General features: G+C 35.0%; 2 protein-coding genes across 6 annotated transcripts; one reads left to right on the top strand and one right to left on the bottom strand.

Annotated features, from left to right (window-relative positions):
* The first annotated feature begins 1,755 nt into the window (after nucleotides 1-1,755).
* On the top strand, nucleotides 1,756-5,404 carry LOC122281623 (protein BASIC PENTACYSTEINE7-like). 5 transcript variants are annotated; one of them, XM_043093299.1, is made up of 3 exons: nucleotides 1,812-1,909; nucleotides 2,434-2,557; nucleotides 4,418-5,404. In XM_043093299.1, the coding sequence occupies exon 3, from the start codon at nucleotides 4,504-4,506 to the stop codon at nucleotides 5,203-5,205; it is 702 nt and encodes a 233-aa protein (XP_042949233.1). In that variant the 5' UTR covers nucleotides 1,812-1,909; nucleotides 2,434-2,557; nucleotides 4,418-4,503; the 3' UTR covers nucleotides 5,206-5,404. The 5 variants fall into 5 exon arrangements, with proteins under 5 accessions (XP_042949231.1, XP_042949233.1, XP_042949232.1 ...); XM_043093298.1 differs by lacking the exon at nucleotides 2,434-2,557 and adding an exon at nucleotides 2,084-2,166 and having other exon boundaries at nucleotides 1,836-1,909; XM_043093302.1 differs by lacking the exon at nucleotides 1,812-1,909 and adding an exon at nucleotides 2,084-2,166.
* Nucleotides 5,405-6,696: 1,292 nt separating this feature from the next.
* Nucleotides 6,697-9,957, bottom strand: LOC122281621 (phosphoribulokinase, chloroplastic). Its single transcript, XM_043093296.1, has 5 exons — nucleotides 9,198-9,957; nucleotides 8,384-8,468; nucleotides 8,111-8,195; nucleotides 7,717-7,961; nucleotides 6,697-7,226 (listed from the first exon to the last, which is right to left on the bottom strand). Exons 1-5 carry the CDS (start codon nucleotides 9,758-9,760, stop codon nucleotides 6,975-6,977), a joined length of 1,230 nt encoding a protein of 409 aa, XP_042949230.1. The 5' UTR covers nucleotides 9,761-9,957; the 3' UTR covers nucleotides 6,697-6,974.
* Nucleotides 9,958-13,874: the final 3,917 nt, after the last annotated feature.

Below are 13,874 nucleotides of genomic sequence, written 5' to 3'. Positions count from 1 at the left end.
TTGGATTTTTACGACAAATTATGCATGTATAAATTTTAAAAATTAATGAACAGTGCTACATGTATTTACATTTTGACTAACGAAATTTATGCTATTAGTTTTCTTTTGAATTTCAAAATAAATAATTTTCAGTTTATTAATCACTGACATGTGAAAATATAAGTTTTTTTTGTCAATTTTTCTTAAGTACATTTAGTATTTTCTAAAATTAAATTATTATCTCATCTTGATAATGACTATTATATTACAAATAATTTGAAATTAATTAGATATATTTGTCACATTAATAATTGATATTGTGTATATTAATTACACATTAGTCGCTCGTCCAAGCAATGCACGGGACATTATAATTTTTTTTTACATTTTTAGGAGTGTCAAATCGTGTACACGAATTGTGTTCGTGTCAAGACATATATATTATACTATATGTGTCAATCTGAACACAATTCATTAAACTTATCATATCAAAATTTCAAATCTTAACACGACCCATTAACATAAATTATTGACACGACACGACCTATTTTGACCCATTAGTGAATACTATAAAATAGATTAACACGATCCCGACTATTTCAACCAGTTTACCACCCGTTTACTACTCAAGTGTATTTGAAATTTTTATTTATTTATTTATTTTCTTTTAAGTATTTTTTTAACATTCTTAATCATTAAGAAAAAAAATTAAAAAAATATACAACTTCACTAATAAAATACTTCTTTAATCATTAAGTAAACAAAAAAAATTTAAAAATAAAAAAAAATAGTAAAAGGGTGGTAGGAGGGTAATAAGCCTATCATTATTTTTTTATAAATGGATTGAACAAACTTGAAATTAACCTATTTGACCTGATTAAGTTTAGCATAATTTTATATAAATGTTAAAATCATAATATCTATAAAAAATATAAAACTAATTACAAGTCCAAAATTATAATTCAAACAATAGAAATATCGAATTAAAGTCTCAATAATTTTGCTTTAACTTTAACTTTCTTAGCGGGTTATAATGGGCTATAATAGGTTGACTCGTTAAATAATCGCGTCTTAACAGATCAATCTGTTTTGATCTGAATTTCGTTAAGAATAAATCTAAATATGTTATTATTGTGTTATGTTCGTATTGTATGAATAAATTGTATCATATATTATCACACCTACTTAAAAAAAAAAAAAAAAAAAAAAAAAAAACCTTCTCCGTGAGTTGCCTTTCTTATACCAAGATTACTATCTTACATGCTCCTTTTTGAAGGGTGTGGAAATAAAGAATCAAAGATCTCCTTTGACCTCTATAGTTCACTTGGATCGGAAGTACGGTACCTCATCCCTTTTCTCATGGTGGTTGTTGAAAAGGCCCCTAACAATACTCGGTTGCAACCAACTTTAAAGCTATTTTTGTTTTTGTTTAACATTGTGATCGATGTGTTATGAGATGATTGTTAGGCATTAAGAGCCTCTCAATTTTATACGTCGAAATGGCAATAATGTTAGCTTTAATGATACGTATAGGAATTATAAATGTTACACAATTATTTTAAAATAGAGTGAAGTACATGATTAAAAAATTATTTTTTTTCATGTGTCTCTTATATTAATTTATTTTTTTTAAAATGACTGTACATTATTTACACAATCACGACTATAGATATCATTTCTCTTATAATATACATCCGATGGATAGGAACCGGCACCACTTACTTTTCGCTTTTGACAGAACAAGATCTTACGCTGTTGGAACGTGCTCTACACGTACCTATAGAGGGCGTGGGATAACAAACTCCACCGCGCGAGATATGGGCAACCTGTGCTGAAACCAATATGCATTTCATTTACAGAGAGAGCTGGCCAGCATTTCATTTTGTATATGGCTGGCAGTGAAGCAAAGCACGGGAAACAGCATTCCCAGGTAAAATAGTAATCTCCTTTCCCACTTAACAAACGACACTGAAAATCTGTAAAAAAAAAAAAAAAAAACGACGGAGGGAGAGGAAATACCTCAGGCCTGGTAGATCTTCTTGGTCTTCAAATTTTCTTTTTTTGTAATAAAACGCTTATAATGTTTACTCTCTACTGTTTGAAGCTTGCTTTGATGTTTAGTCTTGATGGTTTCCTTTCCTCAGTCCGGCTTTCTTTAAAGATAAGCTTGGGTGGTGCATGTGCGAGGTGATATTTTACTTTGAATGAGATATTTTGCCATTAGTTTTTCAGTTTTAGAGTGGGTTTCTGACATGGGCGTTTTCCCCCTTCCTTTCTTGCTCTAAAGTTCTGTGCTTTTCGTACTGTGATTTTGATGTATTTTTGGGTTCCTTTCTGTTAGTTAGAGCTTGTGATATGTTGCATTTTGGCATCTGTTTCTCTTTGTGAAAGTGTTCTTTAGAATTTGACGAGGAGCACCTTTTTGTTCTGAAATACCCGTGCTTTTCTATGTAGAATTTAGATGTGATGTTTGGCCCCTTTGGGCTTGGTTTTCCTTAAAAAGTGTATGTCTCTTGCTGCTACACCAGTAGGAGCTTTCAATCTACTGCTTCTGCATGAATTCCCCATCAAATTTCAAGTGAGTAACTTGCTAGCATTGTTTTTTTCTTCTGTTCTTTTTTTCTTCTTGAGGGCCGGATATTTGATACAATGCATAAGTTAGTTTTTTCAATTTTGTCCTATTTATGTTTTATTTGTGCCGTGCATGCACGCCAAGTGTGATTATGTCCATATGCACATGCGTGTATTTGTGACCACGTGGTGTGTTAAACTTGCTCTTTTCGGTATTTTATATCAAACCTAGTCAAGATTGAACTTGTTGAATTATTTGAGATACGCATACCTCTATGGTCAGTTTTTGTTATTATATGAAGAATTATTTGAAAAGGTTTATATCACTACTAAGCATCTCTTGAACTTTTATTAAATTTGTTAAGTTAATTCGTCTCTATATACGTATAAAAAAAAGTTAATTAGTCTCTATATCAACTATCAAGGCAACTTATATGTGGAGCTAAATTCAGCACAAAGAGCATAACTTCACAGAGATAGCTAAGGCTTGTAGCACGATTCTTGGAGGGTATGTTGAATGTGGATAATGTTTCTAGTGTTTTTAATATATGCAAATCTAAGAGACTCCTGCTTTTACCCAGTTGCTTCACCTTTGTGCACTCAAGTGCTTGATGAAGACAGAAGTGTCTCTTAAAAAGGAGAAGGAAAGGATGCAGTTTCTCCATTAGAGTTTGGTAGTGGGAACAAGGACAGAGAGAATGGATGGAGGGGTGGGTTGGGGTGTTGTACCCAAATTGGGCTACAGTTTGCAAGAGGCAAAGAGTACATATACCATGGTTAACATTATGATGTGCAAGCAAGAGAGTATAGATAGAAAATTTGTAATGCCCCAAGGGAGGACCAAGCCATATCTGAGCCATTCTCCAGAAAGACTAGTCAATAGTACAATTGGAGCCCCATTAGAATCATTATAAAGACAAATAGCTTCTCCCTCCCTCCCAAGCAATGTGGGATCCTATACACTACCAACACTCATTAATCAATACAGGTTATAAAAAATATTTAAATAGTATTTTATATATAATATAAAAAATTAAAAATATATATATACCGTTCCGGTTCAAACCGGTTTTTAAAATATGAAAACCGGTTTCAGTCCGGTTTGGTTGGTTTAACCAGTTTTCCAGTTTTTTTTTACACCCCTAGTTGGGATAGGTTCTGATACCATTTGTGACTCCCCAACCCTTTAAGTTAACGTTGCTTGGATTGGTGAGATACTGATTTCTAAGTGTCCTATTGAGTAGAATCTCCATGCCTACTCAATTATAAAACTATTCTGACGTCTTTATATTTCTTATTCCTAACCCTTGTCAGAATTGTTTTAATATTCATGTGTGAGTGGTCTGGTTTTGATTGATTATGAGATTAAATCCTGTGTCAAGTAGTAGTGATAAGAGAAAGTGGTTCATCTGTCATAGGGTCATAAACTCATTGGCTTGAGCTTTTTGGTTAATACGGTCTCTTGCATGACGACCATCAAATACGAGTGGCCCATCATATCATATCAAGCCCTCACAAGGGGACTCTCAAAGATGGTAACTTACAATTCCAAATCCAATGAGAGTAGTTTTGTAAATGTTGGGATTGAAAACTTATGGTTACTTCCAGCAGTTAATAATAAAACTATGCAGAACTTGGGGAATTTTCTCAAGTTTCCAATTATTTTGCTTTTTAATTCTTTATAAATATATTATTGGGTATTTATAATGTTTGATTTCCCATATAGTTTCTAGTAAGTTTTCTCCAACTCTTTGCCCAGGTTGTTGATTTGAGTGAAGCGTTGATTTTTTTGTGGTTTCAGTCTGTTTCTCTCAACAAAAACTATTACTTGGGGCTGGGAAGTTCATTGTTTTGTTCAATTGTGTAGATACTGAAGGCAGATAGGGTACTGTGATTTTCTTGGGGTAAACTTTGGGTGCAGATGCAGTGCTGAGACATCACATAGTTGTGAAGATGGGGACCTACTCCAATAGAAACCCTATGATACCTGAAGCTACAGCAGGGGCGTCTGTTCCACATTTTACCTGGTTTTATCCAGGGAGTTTTCTCTCTGCATCAAAAAACAGCCCAAATCCTTTCCAAGGAGTCCAAATAAACCCGCAACCTAGTCTTCCTGTTGGCCCCATTCGAACCATTGCTGTCACACCTGAACCAATGAACAACATCGACTCAGCAACTAAACCTGCCAAAGGTAGAAAACTTAAGAATTCTGTGAAGGGTTCTAACCAGGTTGCATCTAAGGTTTTCAGACCAAAGCAAACCAAAAAGACTCCTAAAACGACAAAGGGAAAAAGTATGCCTGAAGGAAAACGAGAAAAGAAGATTCTGAATAATATTCATATGGAAAAAGCAGACTTTGATTTCTCCATGGTGCCTCCTCCATACTGTTCTTGTACAGGTGTTGCCAGATTGTGCTACAAATGGGGAGCTGGTGGATGGCAATCTTCATGTTGCACCATTAACATATCAGAGTATTCTCTGCCCATGAGTTCTACAAGACCTGGGGCTCGTGTGGCTGGGAGGAAGATGAGCAATGGAGCATATGGGAAACTTCTACTGAGACTTGCAGCTGAGGGTCGTGATCTTACTCATCCAGTTGACTTGAAGGACCATTGGGCAAGACACGGTACCAACAAGTTTGTTATAATCAAGTAGAGCTGTGGAGAAAAGGGTTGTTAAATATTTGTTAGCTGCTATCATTACTCCATGTGTTCTTGTAGATCTAGTTTATTGCTGAATCGTAGTTGATCAAATTAAGTATCTGTATATTAGTTTCTCTGAAGTTTTCTAGAATCTATAACTTATTTGGAACAAAAGGCTGCTTCGAATAGGGAGAACTCTTCTTATAACTTCACTTTCTTTGCTTTGCCATGGCTTTGGTTGCTTTATCTCGTTGGTTTTTCTTGTTGGTTTTTATTTTTAACACGACATTAAGGAAATATGGTAATCACTAATCAACATGTAGTTTTGGTGATTACTTGCATTGTCAGCTTGTTATCAGTTTGATTAAGTCATCTATCTGAATTAACTTCTTATATTTAATCATATCGTATCATATTACTTAAAAAAGAATCATATGTACCTTAATAATCACTATAAACTTAAGATACAATGAGCTCAAAAATTTCAATTTTTTCTTTAGGTAATGATATGGTGACAGACTTCTGTGGGGATATCATTTTGAATATGCATTAATGTCATATGGATGAACCCCGAGGGCATTTAAATACCATTTATGAATTGTTGCATACTTTTGCTGTGTAATCAGTCTATATGATATCCAAGTCCGCATAGGATATACATGAATGAAAAGTGAACTCTTTTTTTTCTTTCTTAGTTATGCTGCTCAGGTTTCTCTGACTGATGTTCTCATCCTTCTTCTCTAGCACACTCTCCCCTTATAGGATATGTTGAATGAGAAATAAGCAATCATTTTTTCTCCCAGTATATGTTGCCCAGGTTTCTTTGAATCCCCCCCCCCCCCCCCCCCCCCAAAAAAAAAAAAAATGAATACTTGAGAAGTTTAAACCCTTTCTTCTACTTTAGTTCTTTGTTTATTCTACATTTCATAGAACCACTTGTTTACTGCTTCTTCCCACAGCCCCACGTAGACATTTAGAGAATCCTTCAGGGTCAACTGTCTTGAGCATGGGAATGATAGAGCTTTTACCTATAAAATCGAGTTCCAAAAGTTGCAAGCGGGTTGTTTGGTTTCCCTGCCCTACATCAACGGGTTCATTTCAGTCCAAACAATTTTTGTGATAGAGGTATTGCCTTTAATACTACTCCCTCGTTTGTGCTAGAATATGCAGTTACCTTCGTGCTGCAACTCGTGCAGGTGAATCTGTGAAAATTGAAGTTTAGGAACACTGATGAGTATCAATAAATGACTTTTGTGGCATATATGGTTTTCTACTCTACTAAAGCTTTCTCATAGCCTTCTTTCTTTGTGCCATTTCAAACCTCTTAAATCGTCCAAGAAGCTTTATGATGACAATATTCTCTGGTATTTCATGTGATTTTTAAGCATGAAAAAGGAATATAAAGACAACTTTATGAGGTCATTCCAACGGAAAGTAAGTAGAAAATGGTGAGAAGTTATAGTGATGACGCAATGCAGTATGGAAAATTCGGAAAGAAAAATCATACCAAAGAGGAACCAATCTTCTACGAACTTTTTCCATCACAGAATTTCATCTCTCTATAATACACGGCCCCACAGGCATTATGACTAGTACGTACGGAGTGTTGTCTTTCCATCAATAATAGGCTAAATACTCAACCGAAACATGGCTAAAGAAGTTGAAAAATATAAAAAAACTGAAAGTGGAAGTTGATTTCAGAGGGGCTTTGGTGACTTGTCCCAATAAACAAAGATGATTTTTTTTATAATTTAATTTAATTTAATTTATGTTGGTTATTTTTCAGGCCTTTTTGGCTGCTACCGGACGTTTGGCCTTGCTAGCGATTATCTGCTCGTAGATGTCTCTGATCTTCAACCCGACAATGGTCTGGAAAAGACCTGTTCCATTGTTACTACCAGGGAAATCGGAAAGCTTCAACATTTGTTGGGTCACTTCTCCATAGAACTTGGTCGAGAGATTGCTTAGATGGCTTTCCACGTAAATGAGCTCATCTAATCTGTCAAATTGCCCATCCATCTCCAGCACAGACACCTAAGATAGACAAACAAACCATCAGGCCGTTACTGAAACACTCAGCAAAACAGGCATGCATGCATTTTTAAGGTGTTTAGATAGTGAGATGAGATGAGATGATTATATATTTAAAGTTAAATAAAATATTGTTAGAATATTATTTTTTAATATTATTATTGTTTTGAGATTTGAAAAAGTTGAATGATTTATTAGATTTTACATGAAAATTTCAGACAATTGTAATAATGAGATGAGATGAAACGTTTAACTATGCAAATGAATCCTAAAAGTTTCTAATGATTGATATGCTTTTTGAGTTTGAAATAGTAATATATCATAAATTTTGTCCTCTCAATCACACAATTCAAGTGTCATGTGAATTTTCACGAGACAGAGAAATTGAGTAGTCTGAAGAAAGATTTTGTTTGAGAGTGAGATAAGATAAGGTAATGGTATTGACAGTGACAGAATTGAAGCAGTCTAGAAGCAATAAATAATAGATGGCTACCTCGTGGCCAAAATAGGAGTCAGGGCCATAGAAAAACTTGATGCCAGGGTATGAGCAGGTGAGCTTTCTTCCGCATGGAATCCATGAAATGGTAGAGCCTTCATCAAACAGATAAACTGGGCTGAAAAACTTTACCCCTTCTTTCATTATCAACTTCACTCTCAAAACCTTCCCCTCGTTATCATCGGGAATGAGTTGGGTTGGCAACACTTCAATCACTGCATCTGCATATTGCTTTTGTGTATCTGCAACAAGCACAGAAAAATAAACAATATTAATTTTGGGTTTGCCTTTTCTAGAAATTATAGGCATGGCTCAGTACGTTTAAGCATTAAGACTAAGAAAACCATATCAAGCCATTGAAAAAAAGCTAATAATGGCTAAGAAAAACTACCAATATATGCATCAAAGTCAGGCTTTCTGGCTTCGATACTAGCTTTGATGCTTTCAAGACTGTGTCCTCGCTCTGCCATGTCCCTCTTAAATTTTCATAACATAATCAGATCGAAAATATCAATTAATAATAAGTTGAATTACGATGACTACATGCAGAAAGAAACTCTGAAACATAGCTTCGCGCGCGCGCGTGTATATATATATATATATAGAGAGAGAGAGAGAGAGAGAGAGAGAGAGAGAGAGAGAGAGAGAGAGAGAGAGTGGTTACCTGAATTTTCCATGCAAACTTAACCTCATTGCTGATGTCCAAATAGATACTGAAGTCCAACAGGTCCCTAACTCGCGCATCATACCTACAAGTGGACAAGATAACATTTCATTTCCGTTCCAAAAACATTAATCATCAGAAAAATGCTTCCCGTTCGTATGTTTGCTCGTTTATTGGTTAATTTTTTAAATATATGACATAAACGGAATATAAAACATCATATGTTTCGCATAAATATTAAACAAGTAGTACTTAAGTGGCCAGAATAAGAACAGAGATGTTTTCCATGTGTACATCTATGGATATATACGTGTATTATGTATATGTATATATTTGTTGCCCGGCAGGGTTTGATACAATTTGCGCCTGTGATGAAGCACATATTTCGTTTGAAAGTTAATGATAAGAGGATTGAGTGATGGCCCACCACGAAAAAGATGACGATGTCCCTTACAACTCCACAGCCATACAATAAATGTAGAACAGTAGAAGATATTTTTTCTTATCTCTAACCTCACTGTCAAGAGCCCATAAAAATTAAAAAATACCCATCACCGTATATTAATTGGATTTTTCATCGGCTTTAAAAATTTGATAATTTAGTTTTTAGTAATAATGCCATAACGTTCTACGTTAAAAAAAAATTAAGATTTAATCATATATGTACGTAAATTACAAGAAACAAACACGATCGGTTTCATGGAATCTTCTGTTTTCAAAACGATGCAAGAATAATTTCAAGATCTTGTGAAAAGAATGTATGAGTGAGAGAAAGAGACTGAGAGATTAAGATTAAGGCTTGAGGTTTACTTACATGGGGTGCAAACCTTCAATGACTAGGATCTTGGGAGGCTTGATGAGCTCGGGAGGGTCCAAGAGACCAGTAACATGATTGTAAATAGGCTTTTCAACAGCAGTCCCATCCTTGAGAGCCTTAACCTGCTCATACATGAGATCAAAGTCGTTGGCTCTCGGGTCAAGCGCAGTGACTCCCTTCTGTTTCCTTCCAGTCCTATCTAGTGAGTGATAGTCATCCAAGCATATCACAGTGGTGGTGTCACTGATGAGAGTGTTGGAATCAGGGTTGCCGCCCTTGGGGGGCTCTGCAGCACCTCCAAACACGTTGGTTAGTCTCCTCATGAAGGTGCTCTTCCCGCACCCGGAGTCTGCTGCCAGACCAATCACGACTGTCTGTGAGTCACCAGTTGCGCATGTTATCACGTATGGGCTGCTGCTGCTGCCTTTCTTGCTGGTTTTCTTGCCTGTGGTGTAGAAAACCACCTGTTTTTGGTGAAATCCCAGGTGGGTTTTTGATGGTGTGGAGATTGAACACGTGGGATTGAGGGACTGGGTTGTGTACACTGCACAAGTTGCCATTCTCTTGCTCTCTCTGCTCAAGAATTCACAGAGCTTTGAGAGTGGAAGAGATGTTCGGATTGGGTTTTGGCAAAATTCTTAGTTGGTTTTGGGTGCAGACATGGGATGGGTTAGGCTTCTTGTATTCCTTCTGCTTTTATATGAAAATTTTGGAACACAAGATAAGAGGTTAGACGTTGGTGAGAGCAGTAGGCAGTTTGGAAGTGAAGCAAATGTTGGCTTGGCGATTAAAGACTGATGTGTCTTTTTGTTTATAGGTTTACGAGACTACCCCTGGTTTTGGACAAATTTGGAGGTGATTTTAAGGTGATATGAGAGGGGACAAAGATGACCTATCACAATAGGAAGTGGATGAAATAGTCACTTTAGTCTTTAAGAAAAGTTCTTCTCAATTCATTCGTTTATTTATTGAAAAAGAAGAAGGATGGAGTTGCTGATGGCTTGATAAAAATAGGCATGGAGAAGCTTGGTGGTGATTAATTGCATTTTGGATATTCGAAATGCCATGTGGCAACTATGTGTTGGCTGGTTGAAGATGAGGTGTGGAGGGTGGGAATGGAGTAGGGATGTGGCGCCTATAATCTTCCATTTTAATTTTGGACTGTTCTTCTGTGACTATATTTTTTAATCTCGAAGTTTTGAGAGCCGTGTTGAGGACCACAACCAGCCACAAAAACACACACACACATATCAAAATAGGAGGAAAGGAGGAGAAAAGGGGAAAAAGTAATAATAATAACAGCCTTCAGCAGGAGAATTTTTCTTCCGGGCAGGGCATGGTTTTGGAGCTCCACTGCATTTGCACTAGCTGGGATGACCCAGTTCCTTCCATTACAAGATGTGAATGGAGGTTTTGAGACCATTTCTTTGAGTACTTACCATAGATGAGGCTGGACCATATTCTAGGATTCTTTTGATGAAAACATCTATGTTCTTACCATTTGAGACTCAAATAAACCCAAGGAAAAAGCAAAAACAAAAAACATCCCAAGGCTTCCAACAATGAACTTTCATGATGGTTATATATTCTTTTACCTTCTGTCCTTGAGCAACAGGCCTACCTGAACACATATTTTGTTAAGAAATAGAGGGAATAGCCATTGCAGGAGAAAGTTTTTCTCTATTATTCGTAAAGCAGGTACATCGTATTTTATAGTACAAAGGAGAAATCAAATCCCATATATGTTGCAATAAAATCAATGAATAGAGTTGACAGTAATGTTAAGTGGAAAGTTTTGATGCACAACATATTATACGAGGAAATATAGCATTCATAATACTCCCTCTCAAGTTGGAGCATGAAGATCCGTAATGCATAATTTGTCTAAGACTGTCTGAAAGCATTCACTACCCAAGACTTTGGTGAAAATGGCAGCAAGTTGATTTGAAGTTGAGACATGAGTAGTGGAGATGAGTCCAACAACTAATTTTTCACGAACAATATGTGTGACGCCTCCAATTTCCGTTTGGGATCGGATGAACATTTGAAACGTCGAGACATGCAACACAAGGTTACCTGCCTCTGTTCATGACATATAAGATGCAATATTCCTAACATGTATATAACATTATGTAATATTCCCAGCGAATAAAATTTTTCTTTAGCAATACTATGCACCAAACTGAAAATATCTCAAATACTTAAAACATACTTCATATATAAAGATCCATTGAATAACTAAGATCACAGCACTAGTCCAAAATAGTTATGATCCAAAAAGTACTGGAGATGCAACTCCATCGTACAATTAGCAATTTAACTACTATATTAACATTAACGACGCACCGTCATTCAGTCGACTGTATCTAGTTGGTCAGCTCCTGATCCTCCTTCAGGTCCTGTAACAAGATTTACCATTCGGGAGAATGATAGTTGGGACTACCACAATGAGATTTGATTACAAATCTCAGTAAATTAACAAAACAAACTTCTACACAGGCTAATGATGCATGGATGACAGTAAAAATATGAATGCATAATCAAATTCATAAGTAATTGAAGCATAACTTGACGTACAATATAGCATAATTGACATAACTTAAATTGAAACGTGAACTGAACTTGACTTGACATGAACTTGATCTGAAACTTGACTTAACATGAAAAATACATACTCCACAGTTGTTGTGACCCCATGTATTCTACGTGTAAATACATACTCCACAGTTATTGTGGCCCTATGTATTCTACACGTCATAATGCAGTTAAATACATACTCCACAGTTGTTGTGGCCCCATGTATTCTACGTGTCACAATACAGTTAAATACATACTCTACAGTTGTTGTGGCCTCATGTATTCTACGTGTCACAATTGTTGTGACCCCATACTTCGTGTATTACAGTTGTTGTGAACCTCACGAAACTGAATATAACTCAAGATGAAACATGACTGGAATACGAAAGGACTGAAACCCTGACGTAACATAACGTGACTTGAACATAACTTGAAAGACATGACCAACTTGAGATAGAAACATTTTGTAACATGACGTATAATAGATAACATATTTAATATGACATATTTGCAACAGTGAATATTACATGACTTGACATACATGTAATAGATGACATACTTAACATGGCGTACTTGTAATGTATAGCAATACATGACAGAATATATTATGTAACAGTTTTCATATATATGACAAAATATATTACGTAACAGATAAAAACTGATGACATAATAAATTCTATCTAACAGACAATTATGTGATAACTTGGCATGACATGACATATATGATAACACACATATATATACACTATAGTTATTTTACTTAGCACACATACATAGTAGACTGTTAGTAAGTTAAAAGCTAACTTACCTCGATTTCCGCGTTTCTTATAAAACCTTAAGCGCGATCACGAGGAACTGTAATTAGTGATTTTAAAAGTTAGTACTAAATCACTAATAAATTGAGATATGAAAAATACTAACTTAAAGAGTAAAATTTCTATTTTACTTTCTGCATGTAGAAAAATGACCGTTTTACCCATAACTTAAGGATTTTGCATACTAACTCCAAAAGTCACCAAAATTTACATGCCTCATGTAAATTTTATCCTCAATTCAAATATCAATTTAGAAAAATTTAAAACTAATCACAACTATTAAAACTCCATAGGGCCGAAATTCCCATATGTTATTTCTATTGATTTTTGTTTCCAACTTGTTTTGATCAACCTTTTGATCTATGACTTATAAATATTTGATCTTCAAACCAAACCATCACATGTTTAAAAGGATGTCCTAAAACATATATAAGCTTCTAATTCAAGATCACATGGTTAGAAATTAACCAAAACATAAATTTAGCCAAGAACATCCACACTTTGGCTTATCTGAATATCTCTTGCATAAAATTTCATATCTTTGAAACTAACATCAAATATCCTCAATATTCTTAGGATCCTCCAATAAAATTATCAAAGTCATTAAAATAGGTTTAGACCACCAAAGAGTTAAACTTTCTCAAAACAGAAACTGTTTTTCCTCTTCCAGTTTCTAAGTTTCTAAATCTAAGAAAATCTTTCATCAAAACCTTTAATCATGCAAAAATCCTCAACCAATAGTCATATATACATGTTAAAAATACTCCATAAAAATTTCGGACCAATATCTATCAATTAGCTTGGTCAAAAACTCCAAACTATAACATATTCTCCAGTTTATCTCTCAAAATGACCTTTCTATAGTTTACATAATATTTTACTGACCAAATGATCTTCAAATAGGACAAATAAGATATCCATGTAAACTAGACTAAAAAATAAACAACTTATATGAAGGAGACTTTATGATAAAATACTTACAAAAACTTCAAAATGGGCGTGCAAAAGAACTCCTAAAAGCTGTCTGAGAGATAGTGTTTGATATTCTTTTAAAGAAACGTGTAAATGAAGATAAGTTCGTGGGTGGTAGCTGGAGATACTTATGGACGAGATGTGGAAGATGATAAGGCTGGAGTTGAGAGTTGAGTGTAGGTTTTTCCTACCCAAAATATCTATAAAAGATCATCTCAAGATATATCTATCCAATAATATCTACAAAAATCAACTTAAGATATTTTTATTTAATAATATCTATAAAAATCAGTTCAAGATATTTTTATCC

This window comes from Carya illinoinensis, chromosome 11, assembly GCF_018687715.1.
Source record: "Carya illinoinensis cultivar Pawnee chromosome 11, C.illinoinensisPawnee_v1, whole genome shotgun sequence".
NCBI lineage: Eukaryota > Viridiplantae > Streptophyta > Magnoliopsida > Fagales > Juglandaceae > Carya > Carya illinoinensis.
This window is presented reverse-complemented; position numbering and strand designations above follow the sequence as displayed.